The 21,866-nt window shown below is 53.7% G+C and overlaps 1 protein-coding gene across 2 annotated transcripts in view; it reads right to left on the reverse strand.

Annotated features, from left to right (window-relative positions):
• Slc6a9 (solute carrier family 6 member 9) overlaps positions 1-21,210 on the reverse strand; it is a 36,188-nt gene extending 14,978 nt beyond the window's left edge. The window contains exons 1-3 of one of the 2 annotated variants that reach the window (XM_057784806.1): positions 20,987-21,210; positions 13,475-13,583; positions 344-500 (exon numbers count right to left, since the gene is read on the reverse strand). In XM_057784806.1, coding sequence (XP_057640789.1) covers positions 344-500; positions 13,475-13,504 — 187 coding nt within the window. In that variant the 5' untranslated portion in view covers positions 13,505-13,583; positions 20,987-21,210. Of the gene's footprint in view, positions 1-343; positions 501-6,809; positions 6,948-13,474; positions 13,584-20,986 lie in introns of those variants that run through there. The other variant, XM_057784805.1, reaches the window with a different exon arrangement.
• Positions 21,211-21,866: the final 656 nt, after the last annotated feature.

Raw genomic sequence — 21,866 nt, forward strand, 5'->3', positions numbered from 1 at the left:
ATCAAATTGATTTCACAATCACTGGGATCCTAAAGCATCTCTGCACCATCTGGGGGAGGGGGCACTGTTGAAATATCGGGAGCTAAGACAGGGAACCCAGGAAATTCGAGTCTTTTCTCTACTTCTCCTAGACTCTAAAGAGCAGGCTGGCAGGATCAGGCTGCCAGGGCCTGAGGGTGGCCTGCATTTTAGGCAAATATGCCTAAGCCAGGGATGGCCAAAGACCAGGGCTAGAGGTCAGCTTCTTCCTGGAGTGATGTCTATGTCAGGGAGACAGTGGCCCAAGCCCTGATGGGTGGGCTCTACCCAAGTGGGTGGTCCCTGCCCTGTGCCCACTGGGTACCTCCCCCGTTGCGATAGCAGAGGTATGGGAAGCGCCAGACATTGCCCAGGCCCACGGCATAGCCCACGCTCGTCAGTACAAACTCAATCTGGTTGCCCCAGTTGCCCCGTGTGAGGTTCTGGTCCTTCTTGGTGGCCTCGCTGGGCACAGCACCATTCTGTGGGGACAGAAAGAAGCTACCATCAGGAAGGCATTTGTACCCTATGTCTGACCCTCTGAGTCTCCCCCAGTGGCTTTTCTTTGGACCACCATGTCACACTGCCACATACCCTGAGGCTTCCTTTCTGCTGGCAGGAATTGAAGGCAGGCCTGGCAGAAGAGAGAGTGGCACAGCTGCCAGATGGTGCCCAGCCCTCAGCACTCTCTATGCCAGGTATACCAGCCCACCTGAGAAACTATTACCAGTAAGAAAGGTTACTGCGGAGGGAGCCTGAGCCAAGAGCCCCCTAACCCCTCTAAAACCTTGCCTTTCCTCTCAGGCTAAGGACCTAGGAGCAGCTGAGCCTCATACCAAGCAGCCAAGTCAAGCTGGGCACAAAGAGGCCTGTGTCCAGAGAGCTACCCCCCACCCGCTGCCTACCACATCGCCAGGCTAAGCACGCTGCCCATGGATAGTCGGTGGCTAGACTCTCCCTAGTAAAGACTTCTTCCTGGGGGCACAGGGTGAGCAGGGCTGGGTGGGAGAGGGGGTGGTGCTGCTAGGCTTGGCCAGATGGACAGGACACTGCGGAGCTTAGAGAGGGCCTTGGGGAAGCTGACGTGAGCTGCTGAGGCTGGGCTATACATTAGGACAAGAGACTGGAGTTGCAGGCACCATGCCAGGCTGCGGACAGGCTCCGCTAGAGGAAACGGGTGGCCCCAGAGAGGTGGCCTGCAGATGATGGGTACCGTGCCTGCCTGTGGGAAGTGCCCGGGTGAGGCTGTCTAGGGCCCACTGAGGACAATCCATGAGGAGTACCAACTTCAGATACAGAGCCAACTCCCCAAGTCACTCAGTGTGGCCCCCTCTTCTCCCAACCCCCTTCTGTGGGAATCAACCACTGTAAGACAGAGTTGGCAGGGACTGAGAGAGTCATCGAGGAAATATAAGGACCCTGGGAGTCACCAGCAAAGAGATACACAGAATGCTTGTACGCCAACAACAGCTTCCCAGATATGACCTATGTCGCTGAGAGGACAGGAGTTCCTCTAAAGGACACATGGATCACGGTTGGAGTAGCGTGGCCAAGTGACAGCAGCATGTCACCCCGACTACCATGTGAAAGTGACATCTTCAAGTTGAGCAGCCACTGACTAGCAAGGTAGCCTGGCACTGTGACACACTATCAGACCCTGACATTGGCAGGCAAACATGAATGGCTTCACTAGGGCCCCAGCGCCTTTTGAAAAGGCCTGTGAGGAGTGCAGATCTAGGTAGCACCCCTGCGTGGTGGACAAGCACTCTTGGCGGGGACGATTGTCCCTTGTATCCAGTTCAGTTCAGACATGCTGCCCTTCACATCTGCAAAGGAGGCTACAAGGCATAGCGTCAGGAATTAGGGAGGAGGACTCCTTCTCAGAGCACCAGAGAAAACCAGCAGGCTGAAGGCATCTGCATTCACTCATTCATCCATCCACAAAACGTCAAGATTTACAGGTCGGCTACTATATGCCAGGCTACGTTAACTCAGCTGGAAACAAACCAGTGCTACAAGACATTAATGAAGTAAGAGCACACATTGCCAGGCGTAGTGGCACACACCAGTACTAGGGCAGAGGCAAGTAGATCTTTGTGAGTTTGAGGCCCAGCCTGGTCTACAAAGAGTTCCAGGACAGCCAAGGCTGTTACACACAGGGAAACACTGTCTCGAAAAACAAAAGACCACACATCATCCGATATGCAACTTTAGTGTGATCACAAGATGGACTTCCTCAAAGTCCTAAGAGTATGTGAGAACGGAAAGGGAAGGCTGGCTGGTAAAGAGAATGGAGGCACCCTGTGCTATGGGAAATGGCGGTGCCAGCTTCAGATGCCCTCTGGGACACACCCTTCAAATTCTCACATCACCACCTCTGGGGTTCTTTCTCTGGGGCAGGTGTATCTATACAGCAAGGCCAGGAGGTCATGTTTTAAGGGGATGGGGTCTGCCTGGGGTGATTTATCTGCCCCCAAACATCAGCCACATAGGGCTCCTATCTGTCGGCCCGACAATAGCACTTTTATTCTGTCCCAGGCTTGTTTACTTAGGAGCACAATGCAGAACTGTGGCAGCTCCAGAGTCCATGGGTCCATGGGTGGGGTCACAGGGCAGCAGTTCCAGCTGTAAAAGGGACAACGGAGGGTCCAAGATGGCCCCAGGGTCAAGAAAAAAGCAAAGTCCCTGAAAGACACCCATCTCTCCAAAGAAAGTTCAGAGTCTCTCTCCTGGCCCAGGGTCATGAGGATCAGACCCCCGGCCTCTCCAACCAAATACAGCAGGGCTGTATCTGAATCCCTAAATTCTACTCTTTCCTGGGCATAGGTGAGCAGAAGAGGAACAGGGTGTGTGTGTGTGTGTGTGTGTGTGTGTGTGAGAGAGAGAGAGAGAGAGAGAGAGAGAGAGAGAGAGAGAGAGAGAGAGAGAGAGAGAGAGAGAGAGAGAGAGAGAAGCTCCCGGCCGTGTGCCACAGGCTCCTCCAGTCAATCCTCAAAAGCTAGGGTTTAGCTAATGAGACAAACACCACTGAGCCCATATTCCAGCGAGCCATGTGCTAACTGATTCAGTCAAGCACACAGCGAGGGAAGCTGACGCCCCAGGATAGGAGCCAGACGGGGGCCTGTCCCTAGGCACTGCAACAAGTTACTGGTCAAACTGGGGCTGCCTGAAGACAGGGTGCCCTTCTCTTGTCCACGCAGTGGCATGGGTGCTGATGGGGAAAACCACATTCACTACCGGCCCCTGACCTCCATTCTGGGTAGATCTTAACCCAGACAGCTAGATGGTCTAGGTCTTCAACTGAGAGAGGAAGCCCGCCCTTCTGCCGAGGCTTCTCAAGTGTTCCAAGGCTATCCTCTGTCCAGCTCTCTTCTGAGAACCCTTCATGTCCCAACCAGTTGCTTCAGGAAAGCTGCACCCCAACCCCGTGTGTGTGTGTGTACGTGTGTATGTATGTGTGTGTGTGCGCACACGTGCTCGTGTGTGTGTGTGTGTGAGCACGCTCATTTACTATGGATTGAACTAGGGCTTCACGAATGCTCGGCAAGCCCTTTACGACAGGGTAAGCCCGGATCCACGTTTCCCATGTTGCAGAATTTCTTATCCTCCTCACATCATTTTCCCGATTTTAAGACCCTTGTTTCCGCGACCAGCTTTGTCACTAATATTAACCATTCCATTGGCCTTGAAATGCCTACAAAAAGACCCCTTTGTGCTTACGATTTGATCCAAACTGGCTGCCTGGCTGCCTAAGAACTTGGATGGGCTGAGTTCCAGCCTTGTCCTGCCCACCACATGTCACTCTGGCTGCCCCCCATGCCCCTCCTCTCTCACCTGCTGATAGCTCAGTGGGGAATGAGACCATGGGAGCAGATCCCCTTGTGATGTGGCACACCAGTTCCTCTGACTCTCCTGGCTGTGCCATCACCCCTACTGGCAGCTCTCTGAGAGACCACTGCCATGCCCCGAGGGGGTGGTTCTTCAGGAAAGGATAACACAGGGGCACCTAAGCTTTCTCAGGCTGAGCAAGTGGGCAGGCTGGAGAGCTCTCTTCCCAGAGTGGGGAAACCTGACTGCCACTATATATACACACAGGTGCGTGCACACGCACGTGCACACACACACACGTGTGCACACACTCAGAGCTGCCACAAACACTATGTATGTAGTCATCCTCACACTGGGACTGTGATCTTCCTTAGATGGACAACCCCTGCCCGCGCTGTCTGCACCTGGCTGCCTGAGCCTCGCTGAGCCACGTCGCTTACGTAAGTCCTTACGTAGACCTCTGCCCTGCTTATTTGCCTGGAAGAATTTACCAGAATCAGGATCTTCCACTCTGCCCTGGGCTTGGCCAAGACAAGAAGTGTGAGATTAGGAACAAGGTATTCTAGAATCTGCTTCCTAGCTGCCCAGGGCCAGTCCTTTCTGACACGGGTATCTCAGCATCTCTATCTAGGGAACCAGAGGACAGACTGGGCAGCGGCTATAGCATAGTGGTCCAGAACCCAAGCAGCTTCCTCCGGTCTACCAATGTTCCCTGACTCTTCCTCTCCTGTAATCCCGCTCTGTCTTTAAAACAAAACAACAGCAAAAAAACCTTTAAAAAAATTTTATTACTACAGTGTATGTGAGTGTGTGTGCAAGTATGTGTGTGTGTATGTGTGTGTGCAAGTGTGTATCTGCCACAACGTGCATGTAGAGGTCAGAGAACTTTCAGGAATTGGTTCTCCTCTTCCACTGTGGGATCCAGGGACCAAGCTCAAGTCATCAGACTCGTGCAGCAAGTACTTTTGTGTGCACTGAGCCATCATCTCCCAGGCCCCGACGCAACTATTTCTCACTGTTTCCCCACCTCCCATTAGTGCCCACCAGCTTTTAAGTTTTCACTCTGTAGCCCAGGTTAGCCTCAAACTCACAGTGAACTTGCCTTGGTCTCTTGAGTGTTAGAATTATACATGTGAGCCACCATACCTGGCCACAAACAAACAAACAAAAAATCTTGTGTGCAAATCTAGAATAGCATCAGGGAATAGCAGGCAAGCTCAGCTCTGATGTAACTCTGGCCAACACAAGGCAGGAGCCCCTCATTTCTTCCTCATATGGACATAGAAGCCCAGCCCCGGAACCCAAACTTCACCCCTTCTCTGGCTGGGGACTCCCACCCTCCCAGGCCAGTATTCAGTGGATATTTTTGTGAATTGTGAACTCCCTCTGCCTGCCCTCCGTGGCTATGGAAGAACTCTGTAGCTGCCCTGGCAGACTGGCCCCGCTGGGACCCAGCAGGCTTCTTGTTCAGGACTCTCTGGCCCCAGAGTTTGCTCATGGGATGAAGTCTGTCCAAAACAAACTCAATGGAGGAGAGCAGGCAAGACCTCACATCTCAGACTGACTTGGAACCAAATCAGATCACAAGCAACTTGCTTGGAGCCCCAGCGGGGAACCAAGGCAAGGGCAGCTATTAGAGTCTGAGCTGCCGCAGGAGACCCTCCCCCCAGGAACCCCTCTGCTCTCCTGCCCTCAGGGAACAGAGTGGTTCTCAAGCAGCACCCTGTGCAAGTAGGACCAGGGGCACCCAAAGACAGGCCCCTGTCATCTAGGTGTGAGACATGGTAGAACCTGGCCCATCCTGCATGGTCTCCTGGGTTCTGAGTACCTTCGGCTTCAAGGGACACTCAGAACAATGCTGGGCTCCTCCAGGACCCTTTCTAGGTGCCTGCAGAGTTCAGGCCTTCGTATGGCAGATAAGAGAGTCAGAGATAGACCTGGTACTGGCTCATTACCGAACCCTGATTGACAGAGAGTGACCTGCTGATTTTGCAGTCAGCAGACAGAAGACTGGCACCCTCGGCACGCCGGGTTCTGCTCCAGGGTCTGGGGAGAGTGATGGAGGATGCTGGGTGGGCCTTGCCCATGCCCTCACCTTCCTTCCTGGAGAAGTCTGGCAGCCTGGAAGACTGTGCCGAGGCAGCTGGGGGTGGCCTCTGCCTCATCAGTTGGCAGCAGGACGGCACTCTGGGAAGTGGCCCTGGTTCCTTGGCTCTAACCCGTTCTCAAGTTTAAGAACAGCCTACATAATGTTTCCTCCAAAATCAGCCCAGACTCAGAGGACATTCCTTCTCTTTCCTTCAAAAGGTCAAGTCAGGATGTCCTACAGGGAAGAGGGGTAGCCTTCCCGGTCCCCTCACCCTCACTGCCATCAGCTGTACTGTGCACACCGTCCTTGCTCAGTCTCAGCTTCCCAGACTGAAGATCCACGCTCCCACCCCATGCAGGCACTTGCCCTGGACATTGGCAAATGCTCCAAAGGGTCTCTCTCCTCCCAGCAAAGATTTCTGCATGTCCCCTTCCCCCAACTCTCACCACTGAGCCCATGTAGCACACTCCCTGTCCCCCCCCCAACACTCTCTCTCCCCATAGGAGTAACTGCCGTGGCACAGACAATGAGGCTGTATTGATTAGTACAATTCCTGGGCACCTCCGGCCCGTCTCCCCGGGAGCTGGGACAATGCAGCTTTGAGACTTAGAGCAGATTCTCAGCAGGTCCTTGGGCTGGGGGAGCCCCAACACCCCCACTCGCCTCCCTCTCACCCCCACCATGCAGCTACCTCTTCCTGCACTCTCTTGCAGTCTCAACTTTCTGGGTCACTTTGGCTGGTGTCTGTCTCACTCACTGGCTGTGCCTGCCCCTCCTGGCACAGACCACTCAACCCCCTGCTCCACCACTAGCCTAGCCACCAAGCCTGCCTGGCATCAGGGAGGGGGCCTTGACCTTCTGGAAGGTGACTGACCTGTTCTGGGGAAGGGGTGGCCACAGGTCCGTGAGCTGCAGCCATCCTGGGACAAGCACTTGCGGCACGCGTGTCTCCACTGCTCATTCACACCTCTGCCAGCTCCAGTGCGACACTGACGACACATCCCCTGCCTCTCCCACTGCCGGGCTGGGCAGCGGCAATTACTTTCACCTCATCTCCTCTCGAAGCTCTGCCTACCCCCCCCAACTCGCTGGCCCTCCCCCTCCGGCCAGTCCCTATGCAGCCCAGCGCGGGTGCTCCAGAGCTGGAGAATGAGGCATAGGGTTGTGTTGTTCCCTTGTTTTCAGCAAGTTACTAGAACACATGCAGACACATATGCACATGCACCGGGACGGAAGGATGGATGGATGGACGGACAGACAGACAGACAGACACACACACACACACACACACACACACACACACACACACCATGAGCATAGGGCAACAGGATGGCTCATCTCTTCAAAGAGCTGGCCCCCAGAGCTGAGCCTGCAGGCTGGGCACTTGTGGGCTCCTGGAATGGTTGGTGGCTACAGCTGAGTGACGAGTTTTGCCCCTATAGGCACTGCTGATGGGGGGACAGGAAGGTGGAGGGCGCAGTCCACAGCAAACAGTATTTAGAGTGTGCGAGTGGTGTAGACTGAGAGATTCTGGGTCCCACGGCTGCACCTCTTTCTTGTGAAGTCTAAATTTCCCAAACCAAAACAATGGGGTGTCCTCACAGAAGAACATGATTATGGCCTAGTGACTGTGCCATTACCTGTCTAAAGAAAAACAGCACTAGCCAGGCTGTGGTGGCTTTAATCCCAGCACTCGTGAGGCAGAGGCAAGTGGATCTCTGTGAGTTCAAAGCCAGTCTGGTCTAGAAGAGCTAGTTCTAGGACAGGCTCCAAAGCTACAGAGAAACCCTGTCTTGAAATACAGAAAAAAAAAGAAAAAAAAGAAAAGAAAAGAAGAAAAAAAACCAGCACTGCCCAAGAAAGTGGTCACTGCGGAGTCCACACAAAGGGAGGCAGGTGTGGAACAAGGTGGGGATTTGAGCTGCACTGCCTGGCATCTGAGCAGCAGGCTGGGCAATTCTGCTATGGTGGATGTCAGGCTACACCTGACCTGTATGTTCTGTGTGGGAAGATGCCTACTGTGTGCCACATCCAGTTCTGAGCGAGATCTGTATGTCAGTCTCTGTCAAGTGACCCATCCAATTGCTCTTCTCTGAGAACACACTCATCGGTCAGTTCATCGCTGGTACCCAGACACCATATCAGGAGACTTAGAAAGGTAAGTACCGGAGACCTACTAAGATAGCAAAGGCCTGGCACACAGTGGGGTCTTAGCAAACACCTGACAAACAGGGGCACGAGTAAATTCTGGTGTAAGGACAGCTCCCCTGGAAGTTCGTAAGTGTGACTTCATGGAGGAATATAGCTTAGGGAAAAAAAAATGGGACAAGGACTGGAGGGATGGCTCAGTGGCTATAGAGCATACTGCTCTCCGAGAGGGCCCAGGTTTGGTTCCCAGCACCTGCATCAAGTAACTCACAAGTACCTATAACTCTAGTTCCAGGGGATCCAGCACTCTTGTCTGTGCTCCACAGATCCTGCACTCTCATGCACATAATGCCCTCCGCTGTGATTTTAAAAATAACATATAAAAAATGTAAAAATAAAAAATAAAATCTAAAATAAAACAAAAACAAAACAAAAAGACAAAAACACAGGCTTAAAAATCAGGCAGACCTGCCAGGCAGTGGTGGCACATGCCTTTAATCCCAGCACTCGGGAGGCAGAGGCAAGCAGATCTCTGTGAGTTCGAGGCCACCCTGGGCTAGAGAGAGAGATCCAGGACAAGCTCCAAAGCTACACAGAGAAACCCTGTCTTGAAAACCCAAATCAAGTAGGCCTAGGTTCAAGGCCCAGATGTTCATTCTTTCACCAAATGTAACCTTAAGTGACTTGCTCAATTGTCTGGTTTCAGTTTCTGCTTCTCTAAAATGGGGTAGCATGTACACTCACTGAAGCCAGCTAGTGTTGGTAATAACAGATAGATACATAGTAGGTTCTTTCTATAAGCCAGGCTCTGCCTAAACACATCATACCTGCTAACACTGCCTCTCAGGACCCCATGATGTCAGTACACTCTCCTCTCCACTTTGGAGAGGCTTGCTTGAGTAAGTCTCCTAAGCGGCCTCAGACCCCACTGACTCAGCTGCTCACTGGGTCTGTGTCGTGGAGTATGGGTCCCTAGACACTCCCTTACTTCCTGCAGGCAAAGATTGAGGGCCAAGGTCCTGGCTGGGCCATTGACTCCAGGAAGACCCAGTCACCCATGATGCCCAAATGCTGCTCACTTCCACCCAGGGTGGGCTCTGGGCTCTGGCTGCCCTGAGCTGGGCTGGGTGCCCAGAACAGACAGCCCTGGCTGGATGGCTTTCCCTGGCTCTGGCCATGGGGACAGGAGGCAGCAGCCCAGCTGGGCCCTGGCTGTAATGAGGCCTCATTAGTGGGATCCAGCTGCTCCATCCCCACTTAAGGAAGCCGACTCCCCCAGCCCCAGCCTCTGACTTTCCTTAATAAGAGTGGGCATCCTTCCAGAGGGGCAAGGAGTCTAGGGGCCTTGTTGTCCTCTGTGGCTCTGCAGAGAAGGTCCTGCTGAGTTGGGACTAAGGCATGCTGGGGTGTGGGGACAGCTAGCAGAAGCTGTGTGAAAGGAGGTGAGGCTGTAGGCCTAAGTAGGTGGGCTACAGGGAAGAGGAGAGAAAAGAGGGAGGGACAAGCATAGGGAGGACAAGTTCTTTTCCTCAGTATCTCAATATTTCATTTTACAGGTGTGGCTCTTGCACATCTGGGTGCAGTGGCAGGTTGGTGCCTAGCCTGGCCCGGCCAGGAGGGCACTTCCCTATAGCACGTGTAGTTTCTGAGCTAAGAAAGTTACTGCATGTGTCAAACCCTTTGCTGGGGAAGCAGGCACTGTGTGCCATGGCCTGTGACAGTCGAGTGCCCACCGAGTACTAAGTGCACTGCTGAAAATACACTGTGATCCAGATGTGTACTAAAAAAGAACTCACTATGTGCAGGGTGTTAGGAAAACACTCATTACTCATTGTACGGTAGAACTGCAATAGCGCGCTCTCTCTCTCTCTCTCTCTCTCTCTCTCTCTCTCTATCTATCTATATATCGCTGTATCTAAAGATATACCGTTTACCAGATGTGTACTAGGAAAGTACCCGCTGTGCGTTCCCCTAGTTCTATCAGAAGAGTGCCTACTATGTGCTGCGTCCAATGCTCATAGCTCTGTGTCAGTCCATGCCGAGTCAACTATTGTGGGGTAGGAGGAGGTCTTGCGCTAGGTAAAAAAATCTGTGTATGCAAAACCTGTTCTAGGCAAGGACTAGACATGGTTAAGTACCCACTGTGCACCTGGCACCATGCTCCATGAGTACCCACTGGGTAGCAGGACCCTGAGATAAGGGGTACACCCAACATGTACTAAGTCTGTACTAGCTAGGCATTGGCTACATGCTGAGACTTATACCCAACACTGACAGGCCCTTTACCAAGGGAGTGTCCAACATGTGCCAAGCCTTCTGCTTGGTGATCTACCATTGTGTGCCAGGCCTGTACTAGTTGAGCACTTGCTAAATGCCAAGACTAGGCTTGGTGAGCCAGTATCCACTGTCTGCCAGGCCCTGTGTAGATGCTTCAGGCAGGAGGTATTCAAAACCCTCATGCCAAAATACAATGGAACAGGTCAGGGTGGGGCAGCCCCAGGTGGCCTGTGGCACTTGCAGAGCCTTCTGGGAGTTAGAAGCTCTGGCACCAAGGACCCTGGTGTTGACTGACTCTGCTGTTATTTGTTAGGAGGCTTCCCAGTGGCAGAGGCAACCAGTGTGTCACACATGGGAAGAAGTAAGACTCAACACATAGGTAGGGACTGAGATGGCCAACATGGAAACTTAGTGTGAGACGGGGTGGCGGGGGGGGGGAGGACTCAAACTGTGGCAGCGGGGGTACCCACATTGCCTATTTTAGGCTGTCCTCCTCCAGTTCCTGTCCTTGGAGACTGATCCCTGCCCCACATGTGTACAGAGACTCTAGGTCTTCATGGAAGGACCACCTCATCCAACCCCAGTGGCCCCAAGCATCCCAGCTGCTCCCCTGCTTCGAGGCACCCTGACCAGCTGGGTTCTCTTGCGGCCCTGTCCTAGGAGCCACTGAGCCGTGAGGAAGGCAGCTGAGCTGGCCTGGCAGAGACCATCTGGGCTGAGAGTGGGGAGAAGGACACGTGCAGCAAGCATGTGGGCCTGGGCACGTGCTGGAAAGTGACTTGCCTCTCCACGGGACACCTGCTCCAGAGGCCAGGAAGAAGTATCGAGGATAACACAGAGTGTTTACTGACAGCAAAGACACCCGAATAGCCCAGGTCCTCACCCTCTGTCAGACCTGGGACAAAGGATGACAGAAACGAGGATCCCGTGGTAGGGAATCACCTGTCAACTCTACACGGCAGGGCACCAAGAGAGCAATACCGCCACAGAGAACTGGAAAGATCCAAGAGCCATCAGCTTACATACACACCCTCATCACCCTCTCTTCTGACCTTCCTGGGCACCCTAAGGAGGAGCATGTCTGCAAGGAATTTCCTCAGCTCATCCACTTGGTCTTAGGAGACGAACACCCAAAAGATGCGGACTTAGCTCCCATGTCAGAGAGCAGAACTTGGGGTTCAGCAGGGGCCGGCTGCCCAGGACACCTTCGAGGCTGTATCCTAGAGACAAACACTGAAGGAGGCAGCATCTGCTCCAAACAGACTCAAGAATAGAGCAGCCCAAGGTCATCAGCACAACGGAATGGAGAGGCAGGAATTAATTTCAGAGCATCTACTGGGGGTGCCCATGGGACAGACGCTACAAGCCTCAAACACAGCAATGGGTAAAAGCTAAAGGGCAGAGGACACTGAAGAAAGCAAGCGCCAGCTATCTTTAGGCACATCCGAGTGCTGGGAATGGAGTCCCAGGACAGCATTCCCGCCCACAGACTGAGTGGCCTGGCTGGCCAGCAGAGAACAGAGTCCCGGAAGCTCTGCTGGGGCAGGGATTGTGAGACCTCGTGATTTACACTTCGCTGTCCTGCCCGCCTGGGTCCCCCTTCTCTCCTGCCTGTCTAGCCTTTCCAGGGTCACACCAGAGAAAAGGAACAGCCATGTTCAGAGGGTTTCACATGACTCAGCGTCTCCAGAGCAGGAAGGGGTAGAACCAGACCCCACATTCAATCAAAGACGTCGCAGAGGAAAGGTCAGGTCCTCTTGGGTCTTCACAGAATCCACCCTAACCAGTGTGCAGGAAGTATGATCTCCCATCTGAGTACGTCCCTGAGAACCCTGGTTTCAGATCGACTCAGGTACACTGTGAAAAGCTTTATCCATTCAAACCCACCCCAACAGGAGCAGCTGACTCTAGAACAGGCCCGGGGGGCTGGGTCAAAGGGATGGTGTCTAGAGAAAGGCTCCGAACCTACTCACAATCTGTTCCCCCGGACCAGGGCCTGTGAATCACAGCAATCTTTGGTGAGAGACAGAATTAATTTGGAGAGGGATCAGCAGAGACCTCAAGCCAAGCAGCCTTTGACGGGATAAAGGAAGCAGGAGAAGGCACAGATGGGGTGAGGGTTAGTGAAGGAGGAGCTATCTTTTGTCATCGGCTTCCACTACAATAACTGCCCACTTTGGCTCCTCCCTGACACAAGATCTCAGGGGCAAACACAGAACCTAGCACTCAGGATTGGGTCTGCATCCAGTGCCAACCTGCTCCATCCTCACTTTCTCTTGAAGAATGTGACCCAAGGCCAAGCATGGCTACACATGCTCAGGCCTGATCTGAAAAAGAAGGGGTTTACTTTGGAGCGGGCATGAGGAACTGAGTCAGGGACTGGGAGCTGGGGGTTCTGGGCAGGGCAGGAGAAAAGATCTGAGCCTTTGCTCCCAGCATTTGGGAGGCAGAAGCAGGCAGATCTCAACTACATAGGGAGTCTCACATCAACACCCAGAGCTGTACAGTGAGACTCTATCTCAAAAAGGTAGGGGTGGGGAGGGACTTAACCCAGGCTCTTGTTTATTGAAGGGCCTCACCTGCATCTTTCCTGAGCTCTAAGATCAAGGGCAAAGGCAGGGCTGTGGCTAGGGCCGTAGAGGAATGGAGTTACCGGAAAAGCCTAGCAAGGCATTCATTACTTCCTGCAGTATGAAGGCCGCAGAGAAGCTGGCGAAATTGGACAGGTCTGTGCATGCCCAGCATTGGGTTGGCATGGGGTATATTCACAAGCGTATACTGTTCTCTCAACATGACAACCCATGGCCACTCTACAGTACCTCTTCTAACCAGGATGGGACAGATGCGCCCTGCTCCTTGGCAGGCCTTTGCTGGCCTATGGTAGAACCAGCCCACTTGCAGGCTTGGGGCCTGGTGCTGTCTAACCTGCTGGGTAAGGGGTTACCTGCCCAAACCTGAGGCGGCCCTGGCACATGGGACCCATGGTAGTGCTAACCCTGGCCCTGTGGAACCTCTTAGCCCCCCGCCCCCCGTCAAGACAAGCAGCTGGCAGGAGACCTCACAGGGCGATGTTTAGGACACCCCTTCCTCATAAAGTTCAGCCCCTGTACTCACCAACATCCCTTTGGCACCTTTTCCTACCATGGTGGCGGTGGGTTGGTGGACCTGGAGACCTGGATCACGCCTGCAGACTCAGTGCCCTTCAGAAAACAGGCCTCAAGAGCTGTGGAGAACAGAGTGAGGTCAGACTCTAGACCAGGCAGGCCCCCTGGGCTCCCCAGAACAAGAATCAGGTAAGAGGTTTTACAGTTTTTTCTTTTGGAGGCAGGGGGGTGAGAGGGGACTACAGGGAGTAGGAAGTTTATCAGAAAGGTTGCTAATGCCCTGACAGACACAAAGAAAGGACACTTCACATCCCTGCACCAGAGACAGACAGCACGGCAGGGTCTCTGAAGGAAGGAATCAGTCTGAACAGCAGAAGCAGGAGGGAGTCTCTTAAACCTTTGTGAGGATGGAGCTGGTTTCACAACCCAAGCCATTCTCAGGCAGAAGGCAGGGAAGGGGGAAAGGAGTATGATCTGGCACCAGTACCCAGAGTGGGCATTGCAGGTGAGAGAGCCTGGCCTCAGGATGTCTGTTAGCTAGGGACTCACAGTGTCCCAGTATGGAGCCTGTAGGTATCTGTGAGAGGAGGACACTGCGGATATTGAGGAATGAGCAGAGGCGGGATTCCAACATGACATTCCTGTGATGTGGAGCCCACACCACCAGTCAGAAGAACCTAACGTCCCTTTCTCCATACCAACTCTCTCTGCCAGGCCATTCTGCATCCTGCGCCCTTCTGAGTGATCCAGCCCTTCCCTAGCTGCCTTCTCAACCCTCCCCCCAGATCCCTTATTCTCTAGGCTTCCTGTCCCAATGGGCAAAGGTCTATTTTTGACTCTCCAGATGCCCAATCCTATAAAAGATAAAAAAAATGAACACAGAGCTGGGATGGGGTCCAAGTCCTTCATCATCTGTGTGAATGGCTGCAACCTTTCCCCAGGAGGGGAGGGGTGTCAGTTTAGATCCGTGGGCACTACTCCCCAGCCAGGCAACCACAAGTCCCAGTGTCCCCCACCCCCACCCCGTCACCGACCCCAGCGCCACTCATCCTGGGCTCCAGGGTGGCTGGGCTTGGTGCTGTTGTCACTGACCATGCAGGACACACCAGACGAAGTCACACCTCCTGCTTTTACCACACGGTCTTCTAGTTGTACCGAGTGAAATTCTGCGAGTCCTTTAGGACTGGGCCTAGATGTCACCTCCTCTCTGTAGTAGCCTTTCCTCACACTGCTCCAGCAGAATGAGCGACAGTTGCTTCTGTCGGCTTTGTACAAACTTGTCCTAGTGCCCTTATCATCTCAGGTCACACAGATTTGGTTCTGAGCCTCGTGACCCCAAGTCAGTGGTTACTTGAGGGCTTGGGATTGAGCTTCCTTTATCCCTTTGGGCGCAGGCCCTAGCACACTGGCCAGCTAGCAAGTATAGGCTGAGCTACAATGAAGGGGTACTGGGAAGACAGAGGTCCTGGAAAGAGGTTCTTGTCACCCAGGGATTGTATAAGAAACTTAGAGCCATGTGGTGGGCAAGTGAACTGAAGAGGAGGGGGAGATGGCAAAGCTCATGCACGCATCAGTGCCTGATGTGGCCAGAACAGATCTCGGGAGGGAGCAATCTCTAGAGAGCCTCGAAGAGCTTAGTCATGGGGGGGGGGGCAGATCCTGGGGTTGGACAGACCATGTGGTTCAATCTTCACGGAGCCCGGTCCCAGGGAAGATTTGGCTCTGCTCCTGATAATTTCCACTCCAAAGTCTATTCAGAATCATTAGTGTCACCAGCAGCCACCAACCAAGGGCCACCTCTCACCCACAGGAAGGCAAAGTCTGGAGGAAAGGTAGGCCACTGTTTACTTATCCAAATCAGTCCTTGATTCATTGGTGCCTTTGTCCCAGCCACTTGGTTTCCCCTTCTCTGGGCAGGGATGAAGAGGGAAGTAAGTGGTCAGTGGCTAGGGCTGGCATCTGCCTTTCCAAGGTGCTCTCTTAAAGAAGCCCTGCTCATGGATTTGTCTTCGGACAGCAGTCACAAGAGGACTGTGCCCTTCGGAATACCTTTGTCCTCTTCAATCACCAAACCCTTCCACAGGAAAGTCTGACTTCCCAAAGTTGCCTCTTTTCTGTCAAGGACCAGTAACAACAAAAAGGATAGCAATCATGGCAGATGATACTACTCTAAGCCACCTTCTGGGATGGGGGCCAGGTCCCTGGGCAGCTCAGTACACTAAGAGAATCCTAGGTCTGCACCTACAGAGTAGCCTCACTGGACATACTCAAGCTTCCCTGGCGGTTTGCAGAGAGGCCGATGCCTAGCCTGGAAGGTTTGAGCCAACTTTTCCAACAGACATCTTTGATCATCCCCAGGGAAGTCACTGGAGTTCTGAGTACTGACTACAGTAGCAGTCTCTGGTCCCGGGTAGCTTATGCTCTAGTAAGGACAAGATTGCTTAGCATCTGCACCAGAACGAGGTGGTGTGAAGCTTGGTGGCTTCTCCTGCCTTTACCACTCGGGAAATGCCTCTATCCACCCACTCAGAAGGAACCATTGGACTACTTGAGGCACAGGTCAGTAGTGGAGCTCGACTAGCATGCTGGGGGCCCTGGGCTGGATCCATGACACTAGGGGAAAAAATTAAGTACCCACAGGATGCCAGGCCCTCATCTAGATCCACAGACCTGAAATACCGAGACCCCAGACCCGTTCCAACCCATACACGGAGCAACGCTAACAAGCAGCAGGCCATGGTCACTGTGGCGTATAGTGAAGACTTCAGCTCTGGGATCTGATAGGGTTAGATTTGGCCTCGGGTAGTCACTATTTAGTACTTATGATCCTCAGTGTTATCTGACCCTTTGCGGCTGACTTTTCTCAAGCTGGAGGGTGCGGCTAGTTATAACCCCTTTGATAAGCCCAGGGGGGCTCTCTGCCCAATTTCTGTGTCTATTACAAGTTCTCCATATTCTCCTCTCTTCCCACCCATTAATCTTCCCTAGACCCTACAGCGTCAATCCCCTCCTAGGGTTTTGCACTGCCAACAGGCTATGACCGGAACTCTTCACCAGGTGTTTTAAGGTTGGCTACAATTACCTTCATTTGTTTCACAAATAGTCATTGCAGGTTTGCTCTAGGCCAGACCTATGCTAGGCACCAAGAACACAAAGGTCTCTCTGCCTTCCTGTACCCTAGTGGTTGTGGGGTGGGGGGCAGGGACTAAGGGACGGATGTCAAACTAAATTACAGATGGAGATAAACAGTGTGCTGGAGAAAAACTCTCTATATGCACTCTATAGCGGGTGACAGTCTGGAAGGTTTCTCTGGGCAAAAGGACAATTGGCAAAGGTAAGGAACGGAAGAAGAGGTCAGAGGTGACTGGAGAAAATGAAACTGGCAAAGTTCTGATCGCCAAAGAGAAAGGCAAAATGGATAGATAAGCCGGGCAAGGACCTTTGGGGTCTAAATGTCCATCTTAGCCCCAAGATGGCCATTAAAGGTTGTTAAGTATTAGATCAAGCAGGAAAAGAATGGATTGCTGGAAGGGGCGCTGCGAAAGTTCCACTCCTTGGGTGTAGTTGCTTGCCTGCAGGCTCGGGTACTCAGGAGGCTCAAAAAGTAGGATCATTTGCACCCACAAGGATGAGACGAGCCTGGGCAACATGGGAAGACCCTAATTCAAAACAAAACAGAAGGGGCAGCTGGATGTGGTAGCGCAGACCTTTAACCCCAGCACTCGGGAGGCAGACGCAGGCAGATCTCTGTGAGTTTGAGGCCAGCCTGATCTACAGAGAGAATTCCAGGACAGCCAGGGATATAGAGAAAACATGTCCTGAAAAAAACAAAGAAAAAAATAGCTCACAAAAAACAAAACCAAAGAAATCCTCCCCAAACAATCTAACAACAACAAAAAAACAAAAACAAAAGCCGGGTGGTGGTGGCGCACGCCTTCAATCCCAGCACTCAGGAGACAGAGGCAGGCGGATCTCTGTGAGTTGAAGCCAGCCTGGTCTACAGAGTGAGTTCCAGGACAGGCTCCAAAGCTACAGAGAAACCCTGTCTTGAAAAAAACAAAATAAACAAACAAAACAGCAACAACAAAAATAAACCAAGGGGCTGGAGAGATGGCTCAGTGGTTAAGAGCACTGGCTGCTCTTTCAAAAGTCATGAGTTCGATTCCCAGTTCTAGGTGGCTCACAACCATCTGTGACTCTAGTCCCAGGGATCTGATGCCTTCTTCTCACGTCCCTGGGCACTATACACAGGTGGTGGACATACACATACTAAGTACACACACTTACACATGAAATGAAGTATTAAAAAGAGAGAGAACATATGAATCCCTCAACATAGTATAGAGAAAACACTGAAGCAATAATGGAAGAGAAGTCATCAGTTAGGAACGAGATGAGCCGGGGCAGCGAGGAAGGGGCGTGGATCATGAAATTGATGCCCATGCAAGCAAAAGGGCAGTTATGAGAGAGAAAGTTAGAAACACAACGGAACTTGGTGATGAACTGACTCCTGCGGGTGCCGAGAAAAAATGAAGGGTCTACTTACTCCTGGTCCCGGGGACGAGAACACTGGCAGTACTGCAGGCTCGGAGAAGGGAGAGGTCTAATGGAGACACACTAACTGGGTTGTCTGTGAGTCAGCAAGGCTGATACAGAGCCCTTTGCTACTTGGGACTTTCTTCTTCCCCAAATGGGATTGTCGAATGGACTTTTTTTTAAAGGAGGGTAAGGTCTGTTTCTGCATATGGTTTCAGAGGCTGTAGTCAAAGATCTACTCATTAATGTGCCATGTTAAAGCTCCTGGTCTCATGGTGACCAGGAAGCAGTCAGGTGGACCAACTATAAAATGTTCATTTTTATTCTTAATTATGTGCACGTGTGTGAGTATAGGCACGAGAACAGGGAAGGAGTCGGATCCCCTGCAGCTGCGGTTACAGGTGGCTGTGAGCCCCACAACGTGGGTGCTGGAAACCTTTGAGTTCTCTGCAAGAACAGTATACAAGTATACAAGGTTTTGTTTTGTTTTTTCCCAGACAGGGTTTCTTTGTGTAGCCCTGGCTGACCTGGAACTCACTATGTAGATTAGGCTGGCCTCGAACGCAGAGATACACCTGCCTCTGCCTTCTAAGTGCTGGGATTAAAGGCAAGTGCCACCACTGCCTGGATTATTTTTAATTTTTATGTGTGTATGTGTGTGTGTAAGTACACCCACACGGGTGGTGGAGTAGAGACAGAATATGTGTGTCTATGAAGGCGATTGTGAGCCTCCTGACATGGGTTCTGGAAACTAGGCTCAGGTCTTCTGGAAGAGTAGTCAGTGCTCTTAACCATCTCTCCAGGACCAGACTGTGTTCTTACCCACTGAACCATCTTTCCAGCCCCTAGGCAGACCAATTTTAGGGGTCCATCTGAACCAAGTCCTCACTAGTAATCGAAGGTAACAGGTCTCCCTGATCTCAACTCCTTCACGGTTTGGATGGAGGAGGCATAGTCCCTATTCAGTCGCATGGAAGAAGTGGCAGGACACTGTTGGGTGCATGATGCATCCTGCTTGAGACCCCCAAGCCAGCCACTTGCTGCTATCTGCTTAGCATGACACTCTTTGGCCTTCTCAGGAGCCTCTGGGGTCTCAGTCCCCAGTTGTCCCCATGCCTCTGCCTTCCTGAAGCCTTCCCCCACCTGCTGCTGCCAGGCTTTCCAGGGTACCCCTCATGAACGCAGGGTACTGACTAGCATGCCGGTTACATGCTTGCTTGTGTCCAAGTGAGCCCCCACTCCAACTGGAGAGCTCTGTTAGGCAGAGGTGCGATTCTTCTGCGCGCTGGGAGCTATACCACTGCAGTCGGGCTGAATTTAAGATGAGTAGCAGGCATTTTCTCTGAGGTCTCTGAAAACACTTGGGCATGCTCAGCGGTCTCCTCTGGTCCTTAGAACCCGTCCTATCACCCACTACTCTAACCGTCTTTTGACTCTCACATCCAGGATGTCTCTAAGTTCTTTTTGCCCATTCTTTGCTCTTTATCTTTTATCTTATCTTCCAGCGGTCACAGTGTCAGACTTGCTTCAATTAAGAAATGGAACAGGTAACGTTGGCACTTGCCATTAAGGCAGAGGCAGGCAGATCTCTGAATTCAAGGGCAGCCTGGTCTACAGAGCAAGTTCCAGAACAGCCAGAACTACATAAAGAAACCCTGTCTCGAAAAACCAAAAAAGAAAAAACGGGAAAAAAAAAATAGAACAGGCTTTGTAAGGGAGCTGTCAGAGAGCTGGGTGGGTTTGCAGCTCCTTTAAGAGTGATCCGCGAGGGGCGTGGCCTGAGGAAAGCAGGCCCGAGAGGGGGTGCGGCCCCTTTAAGTAGCGGCCGGGCCACGACTCCAAGGCCCCGGGCAGGCGGGCAGTGTGGGGCGCGGTCGCTTTTGGAGCCGCGGAACCGCCCGGAGTGCCCACTTCCTCGAAATGAGACCGATCCGCTTTAATCAGGGTGCAAGGTGTGTTGGGGGGCGGGCGTTACATCAGCCACCACGTGTGCGTCTCTCAGCTGGCGTGGAAAAGGCCGCCCCGCCCCCCGCGGTGGAAAAGTACCGGGGTGCCGAGGTCCCCGCCCCCTTGCCCCGCCCCCGCCCGTCCTCGGCCCCTCCCGGGTCTGCGGGCGAGCCCCCTCCCGGCTCGCCGGCCTCCACTCCCGCCCGTGCGTGACTGCCTGCTGCGGGGTGCAGGCTGGGGGCGGGCGCCCTGTGGGGCTGCGGGAACCCAGGCCTCACCTGTGGCCGCCCGCACTCGCCCCAAGCGCGCCCAGAGTGGCAGTGTGCGGATTTGCCCCCCACCCGCGCAGCAACCCCCCAAAACCACTCCCCGCCCGCAGTCTCTTCCCACTGCCGCAGCCACGCGAGTCGTGGACAAAAGAGAGCCGGAGGGCGCTGGGGCTCTTCCTCGCTGCTTCCCAGGAACCACGGACGCGCGGGAACCAGCACCCGGCGGGCGAGTGGGCGGGCAGATTAGGGAGGCCGCCGGCTGGGGCGGCTAGATAGGTAGCCAGGACGGCTGGCAGAGGAGGTGGGGCGAGAGGCTGCACGCGGGGCAGGACCTCGCCGCCGGTACCCCGCCGCAGACCCACTGGCGTCCCAGACGGACCGAAGACACTCTCCGGTTCCGGCGCTGCGCGCACAGCCCCGCGCCAGCCGCCCCCGACCGAGCCGGCGTCGGCACGCAGCTCTTCCCCCCACCAATTCCGAAAGCACCCCCCCTCCCGTCTGCTTTAGCTCCTTGGTGACAGCGATGACACACAGACTCGCGCACCTACCCCGACCTTCGCGGCAAGACAGACATCCCGGTGCCAGCTAGCACTCACACTCTCAGCCACAGATGCCCGCAAAGCATACATACGCTGTCGCATCCACGCACAGCACACACATCCACACGCTGGTCCTGGGGCTCAGCCTCCCAGAGTCACAGAAACGCCCAGAACCATCACAGGACAGACCGAGGCGCGGGCCGCAAAGCCCCCTTCCCCCAGCTCTCTTACCATACTGCAGCCCCCGGCCCAGGCTTGCTGGGTCCGCACCGCGGTGCGCCCAGGTGGCTTTCTTAAAGGGAAAGTTGCATCAGCCTCCCGAGGCTCTCTGCAGCCGCCAGTCCACCCGCCCTGCCGCGTTGCTTGCGGCTCCTCCAGAGCTTGTTGTGTTTTGGTTTCGGGGAGGCGGGGGCTAAGAGTTTGGTGAAAGTTTGGAGAGTGAAGAAGGCTTGAGAAACCTAGCCAAGTCCCTCCCCTCCCTGAGCGGCTCCCCTGGCCGCCCTCCCCCGCCCTGGTCCCATCTCCTCCCTCCCGCGTGCCGACTACTCTGGCTCCTCCTACCAGGGAATAAAATTACAAGTGGCTCTAGCTTTCAGATGATTGATCCTCGCGAACCCCTGGAAGTGGGGCTCGGCGAAGGAATCCCCTTCTTTTCCCCAGACTCTCTGCCCTTCAGTTGGGACCCTTGGAGGAAGCAGATGTCCTCCCCTTCGGGCTAGGCTTGGAACGAAGCCAAAAGGCCTGGGGCGCTTTGGGGGGCTGGGGCTGCATTTAGCCCGCCAGGCCCCTGGCCTTCTGCGCCTGCGTTCCCCCTAGAGAGAAGTCAAGAACAAATTCCGTTCTCTTTGGAGTAGCGCCGCTAGAGACTGTGGGCACAGCTGAGTAAGGCCTGGGACCCACTCCTTGGAATTGCAAGGCCGAGGAGCCCTTTCTCCCGGAACTTTCCAACGCTGATTTGATCAGCCCTCCCTAGGTGGTAGTGCTACAGGCGCTGTTTTCTCGGTGGGGAGACAGAACCTGGATTGCAGTATCTGCCAAAAGGCGCTTTGCTGAGCCCCAGTTTCCTCCTCGGCAAAATGGAGAGGATAGGTTAAAGAAATGCATACCCACG

This window comes from Chionomys nivalis, chromosome 11, assembly GCF_950005125.1.
Source record: "Chionomys nivalis chromosome 11, mChiNiv1.1, whole genome shotgun sequence".
Lineage (NCBI taxonomy): Eukaryota > Metazoa > Chordata > Mammalia > Rodentia > Cricetidae > Chionomys > Chionomys nivalis.